This window comes from Ictalurus punctatus, chromosome 7, assembly GCF_001660625.3.
Source record: "Ictalurus punctatus breed USDA103 chromosome 7, Coco_2.0, whole genome shotgun sequence".
NCBI classification, from domain to species: domain Eukaryota; kingdom Metazoa; phylum Chordata; class Actinopteri; order Siluriformes; family Ictaluridae; genus Ictalurus; species Ictalurus punctatus.
Window position 1 is genome coordinate 33593623 of NC_030422.2, and position 26907 is coordinate 33620529.

A 26907-nucleotide genomic window follows, 5' to 3' on the forward strand; every position below is an offset into this window, starting at 1 on the left:
GGGGAATTGGCCAATACTAAATTTGGAATAAAATCCAACATCATGAACAGTTAAGTCTCTGTGACAAATCCACAGCATCTTGACATACGTTTAAACAAGTGGTCTAAGGCCGCAGTATGAAACGAAACACAACCACTTTGAATTGTCTTATTTAGTCACTGGGAGCTTTCACACTGGCAGTTTAGTCTGAAACAGAGCACGGTTTGCATGAAAAATTGCTAATGCGAAAGCTGTCATGCAGACCGGGAAGTGCACCGCAGTACCAAACCCAGGGCTACCTGTAGGAGGTGGGCAGAGAACTAGAACTGCACTAGAGTTGCACTAGAACTGTGCTGCAATTCCCATGAATGTGAACAAAACTCGTACTCAGGTCCACAATTGTTCAGGAAGTAAAGTAACTTGTGCATGTGTTTTAGCCGTTGACGACATCATTAGTTTCTACACCACACGTGTACCATGAGCAAGTAGACCTGGCTGTAGCCTGAAGAGTAGGGTGGGGCTGAACTTTTTGGCAGGGCCACATGTGAAACTCTGCCCATAAGAGTTAGAGATTAGGGTTAGGCATCAAAGTCATTACATTGCCACTAAACCATGAGACCAGATATGGGCGGAGCGACACGTATTCCTGCCAAAATGTGCAGCCCCGCCCGGTTCTGCAGGCTGCAGCCAGGACCGTCTTACCATGAGATTTAACTGTTGCTGTAAACCTCATGGAAGAATATGCTTTGCAGGACACAGAAATGCAAACATATTTTCATATAGAGATGACCAGCTCATCTTCTGCTTCTCCTACTACTACTTGAGGTGGTTGACAGCTGAAAGGTGTTTTACCACCACCTACTGGCAGTACCTGCCCAAATTTCCACATATCCTGTTAAACAGCCCTGTAAAAATGTTAAAATGAAAAAGTTTTGTTTGCCTTTTACTCTCTGTCCATTCTAAAATCCTAATTCATCTTTCTCTAATCCTTCCTTCCATTTGTTCTCTCTGTATGAAACTGTCATGATTACAACAGGGCTTTTAAAGTCATATTACTGTAGGTAACGGGCCACATTACACTTACTCCAATGTTAAGTGCACTTGGCCTAAACAAAAACGTGTTGACCTAAACAAAAACGAGTTTAAAAGATTTAAAAAACCCAATATGATAAGTGTGTTTATTTTTAAGCATTTGGGTTACATTTTCATTGCACAAATGAACTGGACATTTCTCACCTACAAAACAGATAATGTGATGCAATTCTTTACCAAAAGAACAAAATTTACAATTTATGGTTCTACCATAGAGCGTCTTGCGTAAGTTTTCACCCCTTGAACTTGAAAAGGACCCAACTGATATTTTATATACACTGCCCTCCACTAATATTGGCACCTTTGGTAAATATGAGCAAAGAAGTGGTAATTTGTTTCATTGTTCAACATTTTGAACTTTTGTTAAAAAAAAATCTCAATAATACTCTCATGGATATCAGAGAATTGCAAAACACAACACAGGTTTATCTTTGTTAAATATAGGTGTACAACAATTACTGTCTCAACGCACTGTGAAGTGCCAAAAAATCTCCAAGGATCACAGCTGGAGAACTGCAGATGTTAGTTGTGTCTTGGGGTCAGAAAGTATCCAAAACTACAATTCGAAGTCACCTACATCACCACAAGTTGTTTTGAAGGGCTTCAAGAAAAAAGCCTCTACTCTCATCCAAAAACAAACTCGAGCGTCTTCAGTTTGCCAGACACTACTGGAACTTCAAATATGATCGGGTTCTATTTATAATTTAGAACACAAATTCTGACCTTTTTTTCATGGTCCGTATTGGAAATGTGACCAACCTCATATTTTATAAACCAAAAGTGCAGAATGCGCTTTAGTTCCGAATCCTAATCGGAAACTATCATGGCCCAGACCACAGTGTCCTTATACAGTCCACTCTGAAACTATTGGAACAGCAAGGCCAATTCTTTAGTTTTTACTGTAGACATTTGGGTTTGATATCAAAAGATAAATATGAGAAAAGAGTTTATTTCTTGGTGTATATATATGTAGATGTGTTGGATAACCCAAATGAAAATCAAGGCCAGTAGCTATAGTTTACACTAGGCTTGTGCAATATGGTATTATTGTCCTTGCATGATATCCAGTGATGTTCACTGCAAGTAAATCTCTGTTCAAAATTTAAGCAAACAGTTGTACAAAAATCTCCCTCCACTGTCAGCACTAACAACGCTTCTCTCTCATGTGAATGGCCTGGTGTTTTTGAAGATTACTTGGGTAAGTAAAACATTTTCCGCACTCTGAGCAGTGATACGGCTTCTCTCCAGTGTGAATATGCTGATGATACTGGAGTGTATCATGTCGATTAAAACTCTTCCCACACTGTGAGCAGTGATATGGCTTTTCTCCGGTGTGAATTCGCTGATGATACTGGAGATGACCTCTCTGAATGAAACTCTTCCCACACTGTGAACACTGATACGGCTTCTCTCCCGTGTGAATGCGCTGATGTGTTTGGAAATTACTCTCTTGGTTAAAACGTTTTCCACACTGTGAGCAACTATAAGGTTTCTCTCCAGTGTGAATGCGCTGATGTATTTGGAAATTACTCTCTTGATTAAAGCTCTTCCCACACTGTGAGCAGTGATACGGCTTCTCTCCTGTGTGAATACTCTGGTGACGAAGGAGAGACCTGCTGTGATTAAAACTCTTCCCACACTGTGAGCACTGATATGGTTTTTCTCCAGTGTGAATGCGCTGGTGTTGTTGGAGAGCACTCTCTAGATTAAAACTCTTTCCACATTGTGAGCAGTGATACGACTTCTCTCCTGTATGGATGCGTTGGTGTCTTTTGAGATTACTATTGAGAGTAAATTTTGCCCCACACTGTACACAGAGAAATGGTTTCTCTCCTGTGTGAATACGTTGGTGTTGTTGGAAATTACTCAAGTCAGAAAAACTCTTGCCACACTGTGAGCAGTGATACGGCTTCTCTCCCGTGTGAATGCGTTCGTGTCTTTGGAGAGTACACTTGTGAGTAAATTTTGCTCCACACTGTACACAGATAAATGGTTTCTCTCCTGTATGAATTCGTTGGTGCTGTTGGAGATGACCTGTCTTACTGAAACGCTTTCCACACTGTGGGCACTGATAAGGCATTTCTCCAGTGTGAATGCGCTGGTGCGTTTGTAAACTACTCTGGTGAGTAAAACTCTTCCCACAATATGAGCAGATGTGAAGTTCTGTGTGTATTTGTATTTGTTCTTGACTGGTCGTAGTAGAAACAATACCAGCAGTCATTTGATGACTACTGAAGTCTCTTGTGGGCATCATGTTCTTCTGTCTCTAGGGCGAACAAAAATGTACGTCAATAACATAAAAAATACAAAGCAACATTATCCCAAATGCGCCATAAAAAACTGGTGAATTTTTCGATGTATTATTGTTATGGATTCATCGATACCATGGGTTAAGGAGTTTCTAAAACTAATTCCATTGCTCAACAATATCAACATGTCAACTGTACCCCACACTCGCTTAGCTGAGATTGTGTATGAGATTGTGTCTTCCTCAAGTCAGGTGCCAAACAGTTTGCCAGAAGGTTTACCAAGCTGCCCCAAAGTCTTTTTTCCCCCCATGGTATAACCAAATCCGAGCTTTCAGAATGAGAATAAGCTTTACTGGCTAAGTATGCTTGAGTATACAAGGAATTTGTTTTTACTAAACAGTAAAACTTTCCAGATAACAGGTTTACATAAAAATATGTATGATTCAGATTTTATTTTATTTTTAAAATTTCATTAGAATTACCCTGCTATCATTTAGAATTGTCACCTTAATGGACATATAAGCCCTAAAAGGCTCGAGCTGGCTGTGTTAATTGGTCACTCAGAGTTGTGTATGTCCATAATTATAATTAAAGGTGATGTTCATTTAAATGTCTGCCAAAACCCGACACTGTGAAGAAAAAATGTTCGCTGAGGTAACTTGGCTACTCATCAGCAATGGCAAGAAAATGATCAAACTAGAATTCCTAGAGATCAGATTTATATAAATACTTATTTATTTAAAAGGTACAAGTCATCTATCTGCACTAGACGCTATTAGATATGAAGTAGAGATCCATTTAGGATCCAGTCAGTGTCCTAGCTGAGACCGAGCAGCTCAGAGAACCATTTTCACTTTAACTTACCTCAGGATTTAAAGATCAACACATGAATCCACCTCAGTGATTTTCTTTCTTTTAAACTGGATCAGATTGAACTGTCGCTGTAAAGACTGTATTGTAAACATTCAAGCAGAAAATGTTATGTTACCGCTGTCCAAGCGAGAAAACCTGCAGGTCTTCTTCGATTTGAGGTGATTTCACAGCTGAAAGGTGTTCTACTGCCACCTACTGGACTGAGGGAAAATGTGTCAAAGAACTGCTCACATTTCCCCATATTAAGTTCAATTAGCTTTTAGACATTAAAACGTTGTTAATATCCTGTATTTGGTTGTGGAAAGCCAGTTTTGTACATTTATAACAATCATGGATTTTATGGTTTTGCCTACTGTGAACATATAGTATATAATTGGTGTGCCAGGAAATAAACCTGTCAACTGTAATGCACCATTTTTTTTGGATTTATGGAGTGTAAAGCATTCAAATAGAATCATGTGACTACATTTTCAAAGCATTTTTGAAAGAATGTCTTAAAATAAATTAACCATAGAACAACAACTGCCATATCCTGGTGTAGGGGATGTAATTATACTGGAAACACTACACTGTTACACAGCTATTCAACTCACTATTTTATTTATAGAGAACTTTTCACAATGGACACCATCACAAAGCAGCTTTATAGAAATACGAATATAAATTTTTAATTTATCCCTGATGAGCAAGCCAGAGGTGGTGGTGGCAAAGAAAAACTCCCTGAGATGACATGAGGAAGAAATCCTGAGAGGGCCCAGTCTCAAAAGGGAACCTATCCGAGTATGAGCATCCAAGCCATTTCTGATTTCATTGGTATTTTATCTTTAAAACAGCCCTAGAAGGTTACTCACGTAACTTTCTCATACACAATGTTAATCAGAAACACAGAAGGACATAGCATTGCTGAGCAGAACTAAACTTAAAAAACTATTATGGCTAAGTATTGCTGCTGAGACGTGAACCTCTGCCCATCTTCCCTTCTAAAAGACTCTGCTTCACTAAGATCCTCTTTTTATACCCAATCATCTTACTGACTGGTAGCCAATTAACCTCCAGCCATTTCTTTTTAGTAACACTTACTTTTCCAGCCTTTTGTTGCCCCCCCACCTCCAAAACTTTTTTGAGATGTGTTGCAGCCATCAAATTCAAAATTCTCTAATTTTTTTCTTAAAATGGTACATTTCTTCGGTTTAAACATTTAAAATGTTTTCTATGTTCTATTGTGAATAATGTATGGGTTTAGGAGCTTTGCAAATCACTGCATTGATTTTATTGACATTTTACACAGTGCCCCAACTTTTTTGGACTTGGGGTTGTATGAAAGAACAAAAATTAAGTTTGTTTATGTTTCTCATATCTGCCTCAAAATGAAATTTTAGTTTGATGCAATTCCAACCTCAGAATAGAATAAATAGATTCAACTCTGAAACAAGAACTGTTTACTTGCATAACTTCTTTAAAAGGAGCACACTGTGACTGGTTTCTAATTATTTTTAAATTTCATTTCATATGAAGTAACTGTGCATTAATATTTACAGAAAGTCTTTGTTTTCAGAAACGTGCATAAATGTGCTACAGAGGATGTGTGTTTCTTTTTATTTCAAAAATCAACAAAATATGTCATTTTAATAAGGGTTGCCCAAAAGTTTGAATACAACTGTATGCATGATCTTTCAATTGAGCTATCACTTACATTACTAGCATATTACTAGGCTGGATGTTAACAATAGCATTAGAAAACTTGTATGTCTTAAATTTACACTATACAACCAAACACCTATCCATCACTCCTATATGTGCTTGTTGAACATCTATGGGGTTAGAATTGTTTCACATTTCCAATAAAGAGATTACTATCTACAAATAAAGGTAGCGAGATTCACAACAATTAAACAAATTCACAAATAAATAGAATGAGATCTAGAAATAGATGTTAGGAGTCTCACAAAAAATTTATTTAATTCACAAATAAATAAAATGAGATTTGCGAATAAAATTAGTTTTTTACAAATATGTTTTTATGTCACAAACACAACTCTGCCTGGCATTCATTTGTTGATTGCTGCAAGCATTTGTGAGTTTTGAAGCATTTCTAGCGTCAAGAATTGTTGGACTTCGCCCACAGTCTACTCAAGCCAATCAGATAACCGCCACTTTGCACTGACCAATTGTAGCATGGTCTCGCCCCAACCAAGAATCTAGAAATCAACAAATCAAGAATTTGTTTCATTGTTGTGAATCTCGCTACATTTATTTGTGGATCGTAATATATTTATTGGAAATATGAAACAATTATAACCCCATGAACATCCCATTCCAAATCGATGGGGATTAATATGTAGTGTGTCCAGACGCGTCATGTGACTCCACCATAACGCACTGTGTGATGTCCTCACGACACACATTCAGTCAAAGCCCTCTTCGATTCAGGTGCATTGAACACGAGTACAGCTGAAAGGTCTAATTTACCAACAAACATCACTGCGAAAGTAACTTCATGCAGTTGCAAATTTGCCAATTCAAGTAGTTTTCCACACAAAAAAACACAAAAAAGTCTGCAAGCTGCATCGAACATTTTTTTAAAAGGCCGCTGCAAATTCAAGCATTTGTGTCCTCAGCAATCACAAAAAAAAAACTCCTGTACAGACTGTTAAACAAGTAAACAATTCAAAATATAACCAAACAGCTGTACAAATATCTTCCCTCACTGTCAGAACTAACACTGCTTCTCTCTCATGTGAATACGCTGGTGTTTTTGGAGAGTACTTGGGTGAGTAAAACTTTTTCCACACTCTGAGCAGTAATACGGTTTTTCTCCTGTGTGAATGTACTGGTGTCGTTTGAAACTACTCAAGACAGCAAAACTCTTTCCACATTGTGGGCAGTGATATGGCTTTTCTCCTGTATGAATACGCTGGTGCTGTTGGAAATTACTCAAGTCAGCAAAACTCTTTCCACACTGTGAGCAATAATACGGCTTCTCTCCTGTATGAATGCGTTGGTGTCTTTTAAGAGTACACTTCTGAGTAAATTTTGCCCCACACTGTACACAGATAAATGGTTTGTCTCCTGTGTGAATTCGTTGGTGTTGTTGGAGATGACCTCTTTGATTAAAACTCTTCCCACACTGTGAGCACTGATACGGTTTTTCTCCAGTGTGAATGCGCTGGTGTTGTTGGAGAGTACTCTCTAGATTAAAACTCTTTCCACACTGTGAGCAGTGATACGGCTTTTCTCCTGTGTGAATACGTTTGTGCTGTTGGAAGCTACTCAAGTCAGCAAAACTCTTTCCACATTGTGAGCAATAATACGGCTTCTCTCCTGTATGGATGCGTTCATGTCTTTTGAGAGTACACTTGTGAGTAAATTTTGCCCCACACAGTACACAGATAAATGGTTTCTCTCCTGTGTGAATTCGCTGGTGAAGCTGGAGATTACCTTTCAGCCTGAAACTCTTTCCACACTGTGAACACTGATGAGGTTTTTCTCCTGTGTGAATGCGCTGGTGTGTTTGTAAACTACTCTGGTGAGTAAAACTCTTCCCACAGTATGAGCAGTGGTGAAGTTCTGTGTGCATTTGTTCTTGACTGGTCGTAGTAGAAAGAATACCAGCAGTCGTTTGATGATTACTGGAGGCTCTTGTGGCCATCATGTTCTTCTGTCTCTAGGGAGAAAAAAAAATGTACATCAATACCATAAAAAATACAAAGCAATATTATCCCAATGTAATATAAAGAACTGTTTAATTGCTATGTATTATTTTTATGGATGAAGGACTTTCTAAAACTGCTAATTCCATTGCTCAACAATAACAACATATATACATACATGCACATACATACATAATATATATATATATATATATATATATATACATACATAATATATATATATATATATATATATATATATATATATATATATATATATATATATATATACACACACACACACACACACAGTATCTCACAAAAATTAGTATACCCCTCACATGTTTGTAAATGTTTGATTATATCTTTTCATGTGACAACACTGAAGAAATGACACTTTGCTACAGTGTAAAGGAGTGGGTGTACAGCTCTGTATTGTAGCAAAGTGTCATTTCTTAGGCGTTGTCACTGAGGAAATGACTCACACACACACACACACATTATATATATATATATATATATATATATATATATATATATATATATATATATATATATTTATATTTATATATATATAAACAGTATTTATGTATTATTTTTATGGATGCACAAAAAGCACTGAATTAAACTACAGTCCTAAATGAATAATAAAAACTCATTTTCACTGCACCTTGTGGTTTCTGTTCCTCACTGTCTTTAGACATTATTTTACTTTTGATCATATTGTTTTAATTATACAGAATTTACACTGCAAGCATGCAAATACACCATATAATGACAATAAACTTAAATTAAACTAAACCTTTTAAGCAACTTGCACCAGTTTCCCCTGCCCCTTACACACAGTGGAGCATTCTGGATATAAACCTTATTGTCTTCGTGCATCAGTGCTCGCAATCCACACGGCAAATTTTGGGTATTTTCCCTAGTATTTTGTTTTTTTTTTTTACACCATTCCTGAGTTAACCAATGGGCATATAACATACCACCAACAAACTTTAATCAACACTGGAACAGACTTCCACACTCGTTTACAGCCTGACCGGCCTCTGAAGATCACTCTGACTTCACCCCTCAAACTTTCCAGTTAAAATAGCAACGTATGACACAGATTAGATTTGTTTTTGCAATTTTATTAGAACTACCATGCTATCATTGTCACCCTAATGTACATATAACCCATAAAAGGCTCTAGCTGGCTGTGTTTATTGGTCACTCAGAGTTAGATATGATTAGATATGAAGCAGAGATCCAGTCAGTAACTGATAACTGACACCGAGCAGCTCAGAGAAACATTTTCACTTTAACTTACCTCAGAATTTAAAGATCAACACATGAATCCACCTCAGTGATCTTTTTTCTTTTAAACTGGATCAGATTGAACTGTCGCTGTAAAGACTGTATTGTAAACATTCAAGCAGAAAATGTTATGTTACCGCTGTCCAAGCGAGAAAACATGCTCGTCTTCTTCGATTTGAGGTGCTTTCACAGCTCAAAGGTGTTCTACTGCCACCTACTGGACTGAGGGGAAATGTGTCAAAGAACTGCTCAAATTTCCCCATATTAAGTTCAATTAGCTTCTAAACATTAAAACTTTGTGATTCCCCTGTATTAGGCTATGGAAAGCCAGTATTGTACATTTATAACAATCATGGATTTTATGGTTTTGCCTACTGTTAAGTTTACTGTGAACACTCTTCCCTCTCTGCACCTTTATTATCACTTTTTATTACTCTTTGTTCATTTCTGAACACTTCCACCACTGCACAAAACCAGTTTCAACCAGGTACAGACAGAAAGTCTCTGACCATCCGAAATCATGTACTGTGACAGTTACTGCAGTACCTACTACACGGCTATTGAAACAGTACGTACTAATCAGTGTTTGTCTGTAGTATGACTTTTTTTTAAAAATGTAATTGCATATTAACAAATATAAAATAAAGAGAAAATATTACATAGTCAACATTGCATTAACTTCCATCTCAAGTACAAATGGTTCAGTTATTCAAATAATACTAAGATACAGAAAAAATAAACAAATAAAATAAAATTGCCAGAGTATTATATAACAAACAAAAAGGATAAGGTGCCATTTATCTATCAATTTTGAATTTGCGGATAATATTATGAGCCAGGGAATCTTTTTTATTTTTACATTTATACAAAATATGAAACTTCCCCATTTATGTACATGAATGTACATGAAACTTCCCCGTTAAAACTAGCAACTGAATGATATGCTTTATCCTTTTTCTATCCCACATTCATTAACATATAGAATTATATCAGCCCCACCCAGTTTTATCAAGTTAACTATATTAAATTTCCTTTTAATAAAAATGTCATAATCGACCCAAAACATCTTTGTGTCAATGCAATGAAAGAATAAGTGAAAAATGGTTTCTTTTTCATCGTTACAGAATTCACACGAGTAACCAACATTCTGGAATTTATCTCATCTATGCTAAGGAAAATAAATGAGGCATTAATGTAGGATATTGCATCACGAAACATGTTTAAAAGTTTCACATTTACAGTACAGGTCACAAACTTATGGCTCTGTGTTCGCACACTTATTTACGTAAAAAGCTAAATCTCTGCCCACACAGCAGTCAGTGATCAGCTCCTCTCCTGAGTATTTGCGTTGGTGTTGTTGGAGATGACAGAGCTGTGCAAAACTCTTTTCACAACATAAGCAGTGATATGGCTTCTCTCCTGTGTGAATGTGCTGGTGTGTTTGGAGAGCACTCAGGTAAGCGAAACTCTTTCCACACTGTGAACAGTGATGTGGCTTCTCTCCTGTGTGAATGCGCTCGTGTGTGTGAAGCGTACCCGACTGAGTAAAACTCTTCCCACACTGCGAGCACTGATACGGCTTCTGTCCGGTGTGAACGTGCTGATGTTGTTGGAGAGCACGGCGGTGATTAAAAGTCTTCCCGCATTTTAAGCAGTGATGCGGCTTCTCTCCTGTGTGAACGCGCTGGTGTGCTGTAAGCGTGCCTCTCTCAGAAAAACTCTTGCCACGCTGTGAGCAGTGATACGGCTTCTCTCCGGTGTGAATGCGCCGATGTTTTTGAAATGTACCCTCCCGATTAAAACTCTTCCCACACCATGAGCAATAATATGGCTTCTCTCCTGTGTGAGTACGCTCAGGTGCTTCGAAAGTACGTTTCTGAGCAAAACTGTTTCCGCACTGTGAGCACTGATATGGTTTCTCTCCAGTGTGAACACGCCGGTGCCGTCGGAAATTACTATCTTGATTAAAACTCTTCCCGCACTGTGAACAGTGATGAGGTTTTTCTCCTGTGTGAATATTCTGGTGATGCTGGAGATAAAGCTGTCGAGTAAAACCTTTTCCACACTGTAAACAGATAAATGGTCTCTCTCCCGTGTGAATTCTTGTGTGTTGCTCTAAAGTACTCAGTCGACTAAAACGCTTCCCACACTGCGAGCAGACATACGGCTTCTCTCCTGTATGAATTCGTTGGTGTGTTTTGAGATGACCTTTTTGAGTAAAACTCTTCCCACAATCTGAACAGCGGTGAAGGTCAGTCTGCATGTGTATGTGCTTGCTGCCAGGCTTTTTGGGGGCATCACCTTCTTGATCATTTCGGGGGGGGTGGCAATTAGAATGAAAAAACATAAAGAACAGAAACCCAATGAGCAATGTATGTCAAGACATAATGAAAGAGTAATCACTTATCAATTCATTAAACTTTAGATGTTAATATCTGGCCAGGTTATTTTTTATATAATGTAGAGTCTGGATCCTCTGCTTTCAAATGTTATAATGCTTACGCTGATACAATAAGGACTTCTTAAAGAGTAGACTGCCAAATCAGTTAAAGGGTGGCCAACTTAGTACGAGGGAGGGAACATTAACAAGATCACCCAATCTCTCCATTCTACTCCTATTACTACTTCATTCTCACTCTCCACCTCCCAGCCCTTAACATGTTCTGTTCTCTTCGTAAATGAAAGCTGCAATCCCAAGGAAGGAACATCAATGGAAAACTGTATCCCAGAAATACAGCATAAATCCATTAATATACAGTGCTTTGAAAATGTATTTCCTCTCTCACAGTGGTTCTTTGGAGTCCCAGAGCCTTTGAAATAGCTTTGTAACCCTTCCCAGACTGATGTATTTAAATCACCTTCTTCCTCATCATTTCTGGATTTTTCTTTGTTCAATTTTGCCATAGTGTGTTATCATAATCATTTTCCCCCTCTTTTAATTAATGTGGTTTATTATAGTGTATAATAATAATCAGACAATTAAGCTTGCCAGTTTCCATCAAAATAACAACACAATAGGACACACTGGATTATCATTTTGATATGGTGTCACTATAATATACACCAAGTCTAATATATATATATATATATATATATATATATATATATATATATATATATAAATCTAGAGATGTTTATTTACCACTCAGAGTTTTGCAGGTTATTAAAGTCATATAATTAAATTAAATTTTCACCAAAAACTCGACACAGTTATGACAGGGTCAGTGGTAATGCTTATTCAGTGAGGAAAGTGTAAAACGAGGTAAACAATCTTAGCTGCTTAATCTTTAACAATTCCTAACAAACAACGCGGTCAGGATCAGTTTCCATACTTACTTATTTAAAGGGTAAAATCTAGCTAAGTGACTAGACAATGTTACACATGAACCAAAATCCTCCAGCTGCAGCTTTTCTTTTTGGATTTGAGATGGTTTCACAGATGAAAGGTGATTTACCGCCACCTATTGGACTGGAGTGTGGGTAAGGATGTTAAATATCTATCTAAATCTTCCTATTTTACCTAAGTAGACCTGGCTGCAGAAAGCATGATGGGGCGTGGCTACATGTGTCGCTCCGCCCATACTTGGTCTCATTGATTAGTGTCAAGGTGATGACGTCACCGCATATAACTAACAAATTAGTTATAGCTTTTTTTGTTTGTTTGTTTGTTTGTTTGGTTTATATATATATATATATTTTAGAATAACGCACAGATTTTTTTTCTAATTCAGTTTAGCTCGTTTTACTTTAACTTTCTGGTGACGTCACAACTGCTTGCTTCTATAGCAACAGGATCTATAGAACTTCTGGTCAGAATTCTGATCTACGGAGCCCCCTAGTGTCAGGTAAGAAAAAAAATACAGCCATGTGTAAACCGTGCCCTCTGATTTGTAAACCGTGTCCTTAGATTTGTAAACCATATCCTTAGATTTGTAAACCGCGTGCACCGTGTTAAAGTTGGGTTTATATTGGACATTCTCTGCACATTCGAGCTTCTCTCTTCTATTACTCAAGAAATGAACACACAAAAAGGACATAATGTGTATTGAGTGAAAATAGAACCAAGTACAACTAAATATATTTTTTAATTTTCTCCCGTTAAAGCCTGCGGAAGCCAATCTTTGGGAAACGCGGTTTATAGTAATGGATTCAGTAAGGGACCGACTAAAAAGTGCATGACCTGGGCAACTGTATAAGATTTTTATATGGTACAATAAGTTTATATATGTAATAGGTATATCATTAATAATATATATGTTGTAAAAAAAAAAAAAAAACAAAAACAAAAAACAAACAAATAAAAAAACCTCTTTTTATCCATACTGTATCCTAACACTGCAATAAATTAGATATCCTGTGAAGTAGATGACTATACACTTAGTAGAATCTTATACAGTTGCCCAGGTCATGCACTTTATTTATTTAGCAGTGTAATTTGAATATTTACTCTTTAGTTCACCATAGCAGTGGATAAGAATGAAAAAGTTTAATTTGGCAAATCTGCTCATCTAGAGAGGGCTTTTTATTTGTGCTATAGGAAAGAAAAGCATGATTACATTTCTGTTTATTTGTGTAAACGTCAACTACATTGTGTAATCTAATTTCATGTATTGACACATTTTTTAAAAAATAATAATAATCTTTTGTCATTCACATACATAGCCTTCTAGCGCCATTGTAGTCAGTTTGCTCTTTGAGCAGAATTAGCAGTCTTTGGAATGTGGATAGTTCTATGAGAGAGATAAAAGTAGTAGACGCAGAGTGTTTTGTTTTTGTCTATATTGCTCATTTCATTCAATGCTTTTATGTCTATAAACCCTGCAGAGATGTTAGCTATGATATTTGTATTGTAATTGACACTGGATATTAGTTACTATTGTTATACAACTTAAAGTTAGTCATTTTTCCTGGTTTAAAAGGCTGCATTCTACTGGAGAAAATCTCATTGGAGCAACGGAATTTTTAAAATGGTTGTCAACTTAAAAACTTGTGTTCATAATTATGGTAATTAAGTACCTAACACTTAAATTCCTTTTAAATAATGTGAAAAAACTAGTTGGAACAACTTAATTTTTGTGAGTAATCGACTTAAAAACTTCTGTTTATTATACAAATTATTAATTAAGTTCAGAGCCCTGTGTGATTAATACTGTAGAATTTGCCTGATAGTGACTGTGAAGACAAACAGCATCTGTTTATTCCTCAGCAGCTCCGAAACTCCAACAAAGACCCTGCAAACTGTCTCTATGAAACTGTTAGCGGGGTCCACCCTGGGGCAAACCTCAAAGACAAACAAGAAGACCTCACCTAGCTGCAATGAGAAAAGTGCAGAAAGGAAGCAGGTCAGTGTGAAGCTGACCTCAAACCTCCCTGGTACAAATTTACAAAAATTTTATCCATTGAGGATCACTTCAATGATGGTGGAAAGGAACAAGATAATTCTGTATGGGCAAGAAAAGAAGACAGCAGCAAGGAAGGAGACAGCCTCAAATAGGCTTAATATGAAAACAGCTAAAGTCAGTGAGAGTCCAACCTCAAAACTTCCAGGGATGAAATTCATAAGGGTCAAAGAGGCCCATGTGAGGACAAATTTACAAAACTCAGTGGGGACCAGGAAGAAGATGACCATGCCTAGTCAAGAAAGGAAGGCTGCAGAAAGGAAGGAGGAAAGGAAGGAAATGACCCTATTCAACCTGGAGAACGAAATGGTAAAGCTCAATAAGGAACTGAAGGAGCTGACCTTTTCTTCCTACATGAAATTCATCAAAGGTGTGCCAGATCCATATGCATTCAGGTGAGAGACAGACTAGAGAATTGGAGCAAATAAAGCCTTATTTAAGTTCTTATACATAGTGGAAAGTACATATTTACTCCTTAATATCCATAACTGCAAATGCACAGACACCAATGGTCCACTATAAACTCAATGCCTCTCTGTTTCAGTTCCAATGAGATGATGCCTGAGGGAAGCACAAATTGTCCAACTCCAACTGCCTCTGGGGGAACCATAAAGAGACCGACTCCAACTGCCTGTTGTGGACCCATAAAGAGTCTGACTCCAACTGCCTCTGGGGGAACCATAAAGAGACCGACTCCAACTGCCTCTTGCGGACCCATAAAGAGTCCGACTCCAACTACCTCTGGGGGCACTATAAAGAGTCCGACTCCAACTGCCTCTTGGGGAACCATAAAGAGTCAGACTCCAACTGCCTCTTGGGGAACCGTAAAGAGTCAGACTCCAACTGCCTCTTGGGGAACCGTAAAGAGTCAGACTCCAACTGCCTCTTGGGGAACCGTAAAGAGTCGGACTCCAACTGCCTCTGGGAGGACTGTAAAGAGTTTGACTCCAACTGCCTCTTGCGGAACCGTAAAGAGACTGACTCCAACTGCCTATGGGAGGACCGTAAAGGGTCCGACTCCAACTGCCTCTTGGGGAACTGTAAAGAGTCCGACTCCAACTGCCTCTGGGAGGACCGTAAATAGTCCGATTCCAACTGCCTCTTGGGGCACCGTAAAGAGTCAGACTCCAAATGCCTCTTGGAGGACCATAAAGGGTCAGACTCCAATTCTATCTGAGGGAAACATACAGAGTCAGAGTCCAACTCCATCTGATGGAATCATAAACATCATGACTCCAATTTGTACTCTGTTCCCTGACACAGACTCAGAACTACTACCTGGAGGGTATGACACATCGATCTGTGTTTGTCTCTCATTTAAAAATAATATTCAGATCGGAATTAGTTTAAAGATTTTATGGTTACTTATATTTGGTATTGTAATGCATTAGAATATTAATGAGCCTATACATTTTTACAGAAACGGTGAACATTAGCAGTAGCGCTGTACTAGGTGTTCATATGTTTACACAGCCCTAGTGTGCTTTTGTGATACTGAATGTGTATCTAACAGCTGGATCTGTTGCAGGTTGCCTAATTATGGAAACAGCTGCTACGTTAACGCAAGTCTGCAGTGTCTGTTCACTGCCGAGAGTTTCTGCAGAGAGCTCTCCGACCTGTTGGACAATTCTACACACACACTAAAAGACACATTCCTCAGGTACTAAGACTATACATTACTGTATAGTTATCATTTATAACAACACACTAGTTTATTAAGAATGTAGACACGCTGCTTATAATGCGTAAATGGAGCAGATAACATTAGAAATGTTCACTAGCCAAGGGACTATATCAGGAGACAAATGTAGGATAATGAAAACGAATGAACAGGAAATAATAACAGGGTAAAAGGATCGAATGAAGGCTTGAGAAAGCAGCTAAATCATAAGATAAGTTTTATAAATGGCGTTATTGTGAGACTGTTGGTGCTCCAGAGTTGAGGTGCTACAGTACAACAGAAGAGACTGACTCATGAATACAGCTGTTGTACATTGTGCATTGGGCAGTAGACAGGAATCTAATGAAGTTTTCACACTTATTCCAAGTACTCAAGCGAATGGCTTCAGTGACTAATTGACAAAATCGATAATTAAACGTATGAGGAACCAACAGTAAAATGTACAGAATATGACACCTGGTGTTAGTGTTCACAAGTGTGAAAATGACCTAAGAGTGTGAGATCAGAAAGGTAGCAGGAAGTGAGAGTATTCAGGCCTTTATAAAAGAGACATGGGATTTTAATCCTTTTTGTTCTTTGATGCAGAAAGAGTACAGATTTTAGAGTGGAGATTTGGCCTGTGTAAAAGAGTCTCAGGTGCTGGTAAAAAGCTGCGCCACTGCACTCTAGACACGTTTTATATGCTAAAACTTATTGACTTATTATTAAACTCTAAGACATATGGAACGAGCAATTATCTCAGCAGGCAGGAAAAAAAGTTGATTTTGATAGAAGAAAATGTGAGACAAGAGCTGAGTTTACGAATATTACTGAAGGTGGAGTTATAGGAGGTTTTCCCTGGATCCTTTGCAGGTGTTTTGTGGAGTTGTCGAGGTTGAGAAAGGGCTCTGAAGTTGAAGGTGACAGCAGCAAGGATTTGCTCCTCCTGGCACTGATTGAATCAGCTGCAGTTCACAAACCAGAATTCACCATCGACAACCAGAATGTGAGCTCACACACATCACACACACACACATGAACATGCAGAAATATGATTTGATTTATTTTTGGATATGATTTAATGTTTACCTGTGTGTGTGTAGGACGCCCATGAATTCCTCTGCTACTGTCTGACCCAAATGGAGGAGTCTGGGCGAAAGCTGGGTTGGCAAGAGGATGTGAACCCTAGATGTCCAGTCACATCCAATTTCAAGTTCAAGATGAGGAACATCATAACATGCTCCAGGTACGTCACGTAATGTAAATAGTTTGGAGTTTGTACACGATGCAGATGATGAGTAGATGTTGAGATGCAGGTTGTGTGTTGCAGCTGTGGATCCCAACAGAACAACAAAGTGGAAGTGTTTAATCATGTCCCTATGCCCCTGAAGCACGACTCGGTGGACCAGTGCCTCTCTGACGTAGTTAATGTGAGAAACGCTCTGCCTGCTTCTCTTTCTTTTTTTTTTTATATCCGTCACACCGTATCAACACTGACTCCTCTGTGTATGAATAACATGTATATTGTAGAAGCTGACATTGTTGGAGAGCAAGTGCGAGGTGTGTGGAGGAGAATCTGCCATCTCCAGGTGGAAGTTCCACACTCTGCCCAGGTAAGGCTGGTACACTGCAAGAAACTGATCAGTCCGTCGTGCATCCATCACAAGTGCTGTAAGAGTGCGACCAGTGACTGCAAATGTTCAGCTCTAACATTACTTTTCACTTCTTTTTCTCTCCAGGTTTCTGATTCTGCAGCTGAACAGGTTCAAGATGACGGAATATCACACAGTCGAGAAGCTGGAGATGCCAGTGGACATCACACCTGAGCTGCAGATAAAGTGCTTTCCGCATTCAGACACGCCCGGAATAGGTATGTCACATGCATGTCTCTAAACCAGTCCAAGTCTCTAAACCACATTAGTCCAAGAAAGTCCTGTAATGTTTAGTCAGTTTAAATCATTTCCAGACTAATTAAAGAAGAGCTAATCTTTCTTTTGTGCCTTCCTTTTTCATGTAGAGAACAGTAGAGCTGAGGCCAGAGAGACAGACAGAAATGAGCTGGTGAGAGAGAGACAGACAGACACAATGAAAGATGAAGTGAGAAAAATAGGAAAGAGAGATAGGAAGGAGGATTGAACACTCTGTAGTGTGTATACTCGTGTTTCGTGTCTGGATGTGATCTTTATTGTGATGTGTGTTGTTTCTAGGGTGGATCAACCTCTACGTATCGACTGATCAGTGTCCTGAGCCACATTGGAAGTACAGCATGCTATGGTAAGATATAAAACACACACAAATACACACACTTATAAATACAGCCTGCATATGTATTTATAAATTCATTAGGAAAACACATTTTATAGTCATAGATATATATTTTACAGTGAAAACATTTTATAGTGATACAGTGAGGGAAAAAAGTATTTGATCCCCTGCTGCTTTTGTATGTTTGCCCACTGACAAAGAAATAATCATTCTATAATTTTAATGGTAGATTTATTTGAACAGTGAGAGACAGAATAGCAACAAAAAAATCCAGAAAAACGCATGTCAAAAATGTTATAAATTGATTTGCATTTTAATGAGGGAAATATGTATTTGACCCCTCTGCAAAACATGACTCAGTACTTGGTGGCAAAACCCTTGTTGGCAATCACAGAGGTCAGACGTTTCTTGTAGTTGGCCACCAGGTTTGCACACATCTCAGGTGGGATTTTGTCCCGCTCCTCTTTGCAGATCTTCTCCAAATCATTAAGGTTTCGAGGCTGACATTTGGCAACTCGAACCTTCAGCTCCCTCCACAGATTTTGTATGGGATTAAGGTCTGGAGACTGGCTAGGCCACTCCAGGACCTTAATGTGCTTCTTCTTGAGCCACTCCTTTGTTGCCTTGGCCGTGTGTTTTGGGTCATTGTCATGCTGGAATACCCATCCACGACCCATTTTCAATGCCCTGGCTGAGGGAAGGAGGTTCTCATCCAAGATTTGAGGGTACATGGCCCCGTCCATCGTCCCTTTGATTTGGTGAAGTTGTCCTGTCCCCTTAGCAGAAAAACACCCCCAATGCATAATGTTTCCACCTCCATGTTTGACGGTGGGGATGGTGTTCTTTGGGTCATAGGCAGCATTCCTCCTCCTCCAAACACGGCAAGTTGAGTTGATGCCAAAGAGCTCCATTTTGGTCTTATCTGACCACAACACTTTCACCCAGTTGTCCTCTGAATCATTCAGATGTTCACTGGCAAACTTCAGACGGGCATGTATATGTGCTTTCTTGAGCAGGGGGACCTTGTGGGCAGGATTTCAGTCCTTCATGGCGTAGTGTGTTACCAATTGTTTTCTTGGTGACTATGGCCCAGCTGTCTTGAAATCATTGACAAGATCCTCCCGTGTAGTTCTGGGCTGATTCCTCACTGTTCTCATGATCACTGCAACTCCACGAGGTGAGATCTTGCATGGAGCCCTAGGCCGCGGGAGATTGACAGTTCTTTTGTGTTTCTTCTTTGCGAATAATCACACCAACTGTTGTCACCTTCTCACCAAGCTGCTTGGCAATGGTCTTGTAGCCCATTCCAGACTTGTGTAGGTCTACAATCTTGTCCCTGACATCCTTGGAGAGCTCTTTGGTCTTGGCCATGGTGGAGAGTTTGGAATCTGATTGATTGATTGCTTCTGTGGACAGGTGTCTTTTATACAGGTAACAAGCTGAGATTAGGAGCACTCCCTTTAAGAGTGTGCTCCTAATCTCAGCTCGTTACCTGTATAAAAGACACCTGGGAGCCAGAAATCTTTCTGATTGAGAGGGGGTCAAATACTTTTTTCCCTCATTAAAATGCAAATCAATTTATAACATTTTTGACATGCGTTTTTCTGGATTTTCTTGTTGTTATTCTGTCTCTCACTGTTCAAATAAATCTACCATTAAAATTATAGACTAATCATTTCTTTGTCAGTGGGCAAATGTACAAAATCAGCAGGGGATCAAATACTTCTTTCCCTCACTGTAGATATGTAATATTGCTGCGCATGTCTCTTTACCAGGGCATTATGTGAGTGAGTGTTCCAGTGGAACACCTACAACATGGAAGACCTACGACGACAAGCTGGTCACGCTGACCAGCGAGACGGACATGTTAGAGAGGAGGTTGACTAGTGCCTATGTGCTCCTCTATGAGAGAGTGAGCACTGGCTGAAGCCCTTCCTCTTCTCCAGAAAGCTGCAAGAAGATGGAGTTGTGGTGAGAGGTGTCCAGGCAAGTGAGAGCAGGGTGGCATAGGGGCACACAAGGTAAGACTATAGAGCATTTTGGTAAGCATCACCTGCGACGACCCTTTTGATCTAGTGGACTATGAAGGCAGATCATGTTAATGAAGCTCCATTGGTGTTGCAGGTGTCTGTCACAGCCAGACTATCTGCACCTGTGGGTTCGGCCCCTTGGACCGGTGAGCAGCTTGATAACTGCAAAGTAGCAGTCCAGGAAGTGATCATGAACTCTAGAGCCCAGAGTTTGCAGGCCTGTGCTGAAAATGTATGTGGCAGCCATGTTGGCCTGACTGCAGCACAGAGGATAACATCTAGTTGGGAGCATATAGGTTCATAAAAGTGTTGTGAGCTAAGGAGCTAAGCACCTCCATTTTCCTAACTCCTCCAAGTGCCAGCGTGTGATTTTGCCATTTTGTTGCAGGTTACAGGATGCTGATCTGAAATTCGATTGTGTAGACTACTTTTTGCTTGCCATCACCTGAGCAAAAAAAGGTGGAAAAACTGCATGCCTTGGTGAGTTCACTCGGCATGCTGTTTTGGCCAGATGATTATGGAGTGATCTTGTGGCTGAACCCTGGGTTCCTGCCTAAGGTTGTTTCTTAGACACTGTACTGTAGAATTGTACCTCAACACTTCTGCTGTAATCATAAACACCATGAGGTTCATAAAGAGACTTTTTTCAACGCCCTCAATACTGTCCCTGTATAGTACACTATTTAGGAAGAGTATTGATTTATAATCTCACTATCATGTGTCACCCAGAAGAGGATGGGTTCCCTTTTGAGCCTGGTTCCTCTCAAGGTTTCTTCCTCGTCATCTCAGGGAGTTATGCCACTGTCGCCTCTGGCTTGCTCTGTAGGGATTTAAATATATCCGGAGTTAATTATGAGTCTTTATAGATCACATATCCATTACAGCACAGTGAAATTCTTCGCATACCCCAGCATGTCAGGAAGTTGGGTTCAGAGCGCAGGATCAGCCATGATACAGCATCCTTGGAGCAGAGAGGGTCTTGTTCAAGGGCCCAACAGTGGCAGCTTGGCACTGCTGGGGCTTGAACTCCCAACCTTCCGATCAGTAACTCGGAGCCTTAACCGACAAGCTGTTGCCCAATTCTGGCAAGCTGCGCCACTGTCACTTTACAGTGATACCACTGTGTTGATCTGATGTTCACAGCAGGCTCAAGCTCTATTGCCAGTAAATTCTATTTCATTTCAATGTCTTCAGCTTTAAAAAATAAAATATGTTATCATATCCTGTTGTGTGTGTTTTCTTTTTTTAAGACAGGATTAAACACAAGCTGCACAATGCACAAAAATGAACACAACCTTTACACACAGGTGAAAAAAAGAGCACTAAAGAGCAAAAATAACCCCAAAATGCTAAGAAACATGTTGTGGATAAAAATGACATAAAATAAACATGAGGGAGACCTAGTATGAGTAATACGTAATTTTATTGATAATTCACAGGACTGGTGGGTGCGTAATCTTGAGGAGAGCGGTAGGGGGAAGAAAATGGGGTGCGTCCTGGGGACATGGGATAGTCAGCAAAGGTGAAGTGAGAAGACCACTGAGAGTGGGGCGGACTGACAGGTGAGAAGAGGGAAGAATGGTCAGAGCCCAGATCAGAGAAGGTGACATCATCCTCAGACTGAAAGCTGGAGGGGGGTTCTGGCTGTGTAGAGGCGTCAATACACATGTTCACGGAGTAGATTCTGTATCGGAGAGGGGGACCCCAATGGATTTCCATTTATGATTTATTAGTCAAAAAGAAGTATAAGAGCTGAGGAGTGCAAACACACACACACACACACACACACACACACACACACACACACACACACACACACACACACACCTCGTGCAGTCAAGGGCAGGCATGTAGACATAACACACACACACACACACACTCTCTCTCTGTCTCTCTCTCTCACACACACATAACATTATAACTTTATAAGAATAATAAAAAGGAGTATTAAGATATTATAAGGGTAATATCTTATAATAATAGAAAACTCTTTATAAAATAAAGAGTAGTAGGATATGTAGGACAGTAGAAGGGTAATATAATGATATTATGAAGTAGGAAGTACAGTAAACCATTTTGCAAGCAGTATAACTATATATAAAATAGAGATATAGAGCAAATATGAAAATAAATTATAAACCAGAAATACAGAAAAATGTAACTTACTCATAATTCAGATGGTGAAGATTCTTGTCTCGCAAGGAAGGCCTTAATTTTAAGAGAAAACCATGAGGAGCCATTTATAAGGGTAGCTGAGTCAAGCTGTCCACCCCTCCCCCCCGCAAGATAATAGTGAAACCAAGGTCACTCTAAATTGTTTTGTCTCTCTCCATTTTTTGAACCTAATGGTAACTTGGAAAGTCCTTTTTCAGAGCTTAATGGTAAATTTGAAAGTCCTTTTTCAGAACCTAATGGTAACTTGGAAAGTCCTTTTTCAGAGCCTAATGGTTAATTTGATAAGTCCTTTTCAGAACCTAATGGTAATGTAGATGAGCTCTTTTTTAACCCTATTGGTACTGATATCATACTCTTTCTGAAAAATATTGGTTATCTACTGTGTAAATACAGTATAAATACTGGAGCTCCGGGTGTCAGATCACTTCTGAGAATAGTCATCGGTGTGGATCTCGTGTGGTGGAACGGAACCAATAAATCTGGACCCTAGCTTCTTCTCACTCACGGCTGGTGTCTTTTTTCTATCTCCAACTTGGTTCGGAGATGTGAGTATTTGCTACTATGTTGAATTTTAAGTGTTTTTCGGTAATAGGCTAAATTTGAGCCAGTAAACACTATGAGAAAGGGGATGCAGGTTACCACGGTTTCCCCTCAACCACACCCCAATGCATTTTTGTGCCACAGCAAACCAATGACAATAATAATAATAATAATAATAATAATAATAATAATAATCAATAATTTCTAGTGTATATCTAAAAAATAGATATTTCTTTCCTTTTTTATTTTTATAAAGTCATGCTTTTGTAATTAATGTCTTTCAAACAAATGAATACAAGTCTCAAGATCTTTACTGTCATATGTACTCTCAAGACAGCAGGGTGAAAGGGCATAAGAAACAATATAATACAAGACAAGACAAAACTCGATAGAATTATACACAATACAACTCAGTATTTCACAATAATTTCAGAATATTCCCTAACATATTTTTCAAAATATATTATGTGAAAGTTTTAGAGAAGCATGACCACCAAACTGCTGTACTGCTTTGGAAGTATTCTTCTTGTAGAGCTCTAGTTACCTGGAGTATTACTGAAACATAATACTTGTACTTTTACTCCATTACTTTTTCAGGAGGTAAAAAAACACCACATTTCAGCCCTATATTTTAATTTAGAACTTCAAAGTGCCTGCTGTTACAAATCTCAAAGACCAGGACATTTTACTGTGATTTTTTTGTGGGTCTATAGGAACAAGACTGAGAGTTTCATCATGTGCAGCAGTTAAAGACCTTGGAGTGATTATTGACTCCAGCCTATCATTTGATGCTCATGTAGATAATATTACTAGGATAGCCTTCTTTCATCTCAGAAATATTTCTAAAATAAGAAACATATTGTCACTACATGATGCGGAAATACTAGTTCATGCATTCGTCACCTCTAGATTAGATTACTGTAATGCCATACTGTCTGGATGTTCCAGTAGGAATATAAATAAGCTCCAATTAGTCCAGAATGCAGCTGCTAGAGTCCTAACTAGAACTAGAAGATACGACCATATCACACCGATATTATCAATACTGCACTGGCTCCCAGTAAAATCTCGCATTAATTATAAAATACTCTTATTAACCTATAAAGCACTAAATGGTCTCGCGCCACAATATCTAAGCGACCTTTTGGTTTTATATGATCCGCCACGCCTACTTAGATCAAAAGATGCAGGCTATCTGACGGTACCTCGAATAGTGAAGGCTACAGCAGGGGGAAGAGCTTTCTCTTATAGAGCCCCACAGTTATGGAACAGTCTTCCTATTAGTGTTCGGGACTCAGACACAGTCTCAGTGTTTAAGTCTAAGCTTAAAACGTATTTGTTTACTCAAGCCTACCCTGACTAGATTCTGTTCTACTTTCTCCCTCTCTCCTTTCGCCGAGCCCCACACGAATTTATGGAGATACTAGAGATCCTGATCCTTTCAGCCTCTGGATGGAGCTCAAATCTTCTTTAATTCCAGACTGCTGGGACTACGGCTGCTCTTAACACCATACAGACTTCATATAAATCCATAATGAACTTTTTCACAATATCTGTTGTTACCCAGATGAGGATGGGTTCCCTTCTGAGTCGGGTTCCTCTCAAGGTTTCTTCCTCTTAAAACATCTTAGGGAGTTTTTCCTTGCCACCGTCGCCACTCAGTGGCTTGCTCAGTTGGGATAAATTCGCACCTTTAATATCTGTATACCATGTTGATATTTCTGTAAAGCTGCTTTGAGACAATGTCTATTGTAAAAAGCACTATACAAATAAAATTGAATTGAATTGAATTGAATAGAGTCACTGAGAACTGAAATGAAGCTCAATCTGTTCACCAGGGTTTGGGAATCAGAGGCAACCTCAATCATCTGTGCACCAAACTGACCTTGAACGTCATTTCCTCTGAGATGCCTGAGGAGATAGCACTTCTGCTTGTGGAAAAGATAAATTCTGGGTAGAAAACAAATATTCACCTGTTGAATAGTCTGAAAGTTGGCAGTATTTAGGGAACAGATAGGAAATTCATGTTGGTATAAAAAGTTTTGTTTCTGACTGGCGTTTCAAAAAAACATTTCAACTAGCAATACTGCATCTGTGTCTGAAATAATAATTTTTTAAAAAACAAAAAAACCCTCTGACCAGTAATCTAGAAAATCCAGAAGAGTAGGGGGCAAAACAGTAGAATGAAAACCATTCAGTAGGTTTGAAAGCTACATGAGAGGTTTATAAAATTCAAACACTAACTGTAACAGGAAACCCGGTTAGATTTAGTACACAACAACAGTCTAGAATAGTATACAAGTACACGATTTGAGACACAACCCTAGTTTGTGTAGTGGAGGCAAACGCATGAGGAAATTTGCCCAGTTTTTTATGCGTGTCAGGATTGATATATCGTATAGACTGTGTACCTAGATGTCCACATACTTTTGCCCGTATGTGCCTCAATCTTGTCAGCATCAGCACCAAGCTCACACAGAATTGGATTCATGAGTTTTGGAAACTTCTGCAGTTTTTGCAAGACTACAGTGCAGTGAGTAGTGTGTAGTTGTAGATCGATTCCTTTTTGTCCATGTTTGTAGAAAGTACAAAGTCGGAAGATATTTGAAGTGGATATATGCACTGGAAGTATATTAAATAACAATCAAAAGGGTCTGAATATTTATTTCTCCTCACTGTACTGTACTGTATGTAACTTAGGATAAGAAGAAACGCCTGTGAAACCTAATAAACAACATTTTGCGCTGAGGGTGTGCAAACTTTAAACGTAAAACTTCAATTAAAACTTACTAAGTAAAACTAGGTACGTAAAACTCTTTCCACACTGTGCGCACTGATGTTTTTCTCCTGTGTGAATGCGCTGGTGCGTTTTTAAACTACTCTGGTGAGTAAAACTCTTCCCACAATATGAGCAGCGGTGAAGGTCAATGTGCATTCGTTCTTCACTGGTCATAATATGAAGAACACCAGCAGTCGTTTGATGACTGCTGGTGTCTTGTGGGCATCATGTTCTTCTGTGTCCCTAGAGAGTAAAAAATGTAAGTCAATAATATGAAAAATATAAAGCAACATTATCCTGCCATGTTCAGCTCCGAAAACAGGTTCTAAGATACCTGGGGCAGCCACTTAAAATGGCAGCAGCCCAAGTGCGGTTTAATCGTGCTCTCTCTCCCCCTCCCTCTCTCTCTCTCTCTCTCTCTCTCTCTCTGTCACACACACACACAGTGCTTGCATGCCACAGTGATAAGAGAATTTGGAAAGGCAGATCAACAGTACGACGTTTTGCTAACTCTGTTCCTGTGTCTTTGTTTTGCATTTTCATTACCTGTAGTTTGATAAGCATAAAGGGTCAACATATAAATCTGTCTGTTTCATACTTATATTAAATGAAACATCCCTTCTTTTCGGGTTTTAAAGATAGTATAACGTGGTAGCGAGGTAATCAGGGCCTGTATACCAGAAGAAAAAAAAAGCAAAAACATTTTCATTACCACAAAGTTTTAGTTTAACATGATGTATTTGGAGGGGCAGATGGGTGGTACATTTAATCAAGTCATTATTTTCCAGTCGATAAACTTTTTTTTTCTTTTTTTTATTAATGTAGTTTATTATAGAGTAAAATAAGTAATCAGACAATAAAGCGTTCCAGTTTCCAAGTTTATATCAAAATAACAACACAGTAGGACACACTGAATT

At 38.8% G+C, this 26907-nt stretch overlaps 2 protein-coding genes across 3 annotated transcripts; one reads left to right on the forward strand and one right to left on the reverse strand.

The window, feature by feature from the left end:
- Window positions 1–1138: 1138 nt before the first annotated feature.
- Window positions 1139–12567, reverse strand: LOC108267086 (zinc finger protein 271). The gene is made up of 5 exons (XM_053681869.1): window positions 12479–12567; window positions 10405–11446; window positions 6915–7855; window positions 6028–6050; window positions 1139–3337 (listed from the first exon to the last, which is right to left on the reverse strand). The coding sequence occupies exons 2-5, from the start codon at window positions 11403–11405 to the stop codon at window positions 2216–2218; spliced, it is 3087 nt and encodes a 1028-aa protein (XP_053537844.1). The 5' UTR covers window positions 11406–11446; window positions 12479–12567; the 3' UTR covers window positions 1139–2215.
- Window positions 12568–14354: 1787 nt separating this feature from the next.
- LOC108267078 (ubiquitin carboxyl-terminal hydrolase 29-like) lies at window positions 14355–21616 on the forward strand. Of its 2 annotated transcripts, none has more exons than XM_053681195.1 (12): window positions 14355–14936; window positions 15086–15826; window positions 16070–16201; window positions 17075–17207; window positions 17305–17447; window positions 17532–17631; window positions 17732–17814; window positions 17941–18071; window positions 18219–18298; window positions 18409–18475; window positions 20242–20487; window positions 20591–21616. In XM_053681195.1, the coding sequence occupies exons 1-11, from the start codon at window positions 14389–14391 to the stop codon at window positions 20391–20393; spliced, it is 2310 nt and encodes a 769-aa protein (XP_053537170.1). In that variant the 5' UTR covers window positions 14355–14388; the 3' UTR covers window positions 20394–20487; window positions 20591–21616. The 2 variants fall into 2 exon arrangements, with proteins under 2 accessions (XP_053537170.1, XP_017326512.3); XM_017471023.3 differs by having other exon boundaries at window positions 18219–18262.
- Window positions 21617–26907: the final 5291 nt, after the last annotated feature.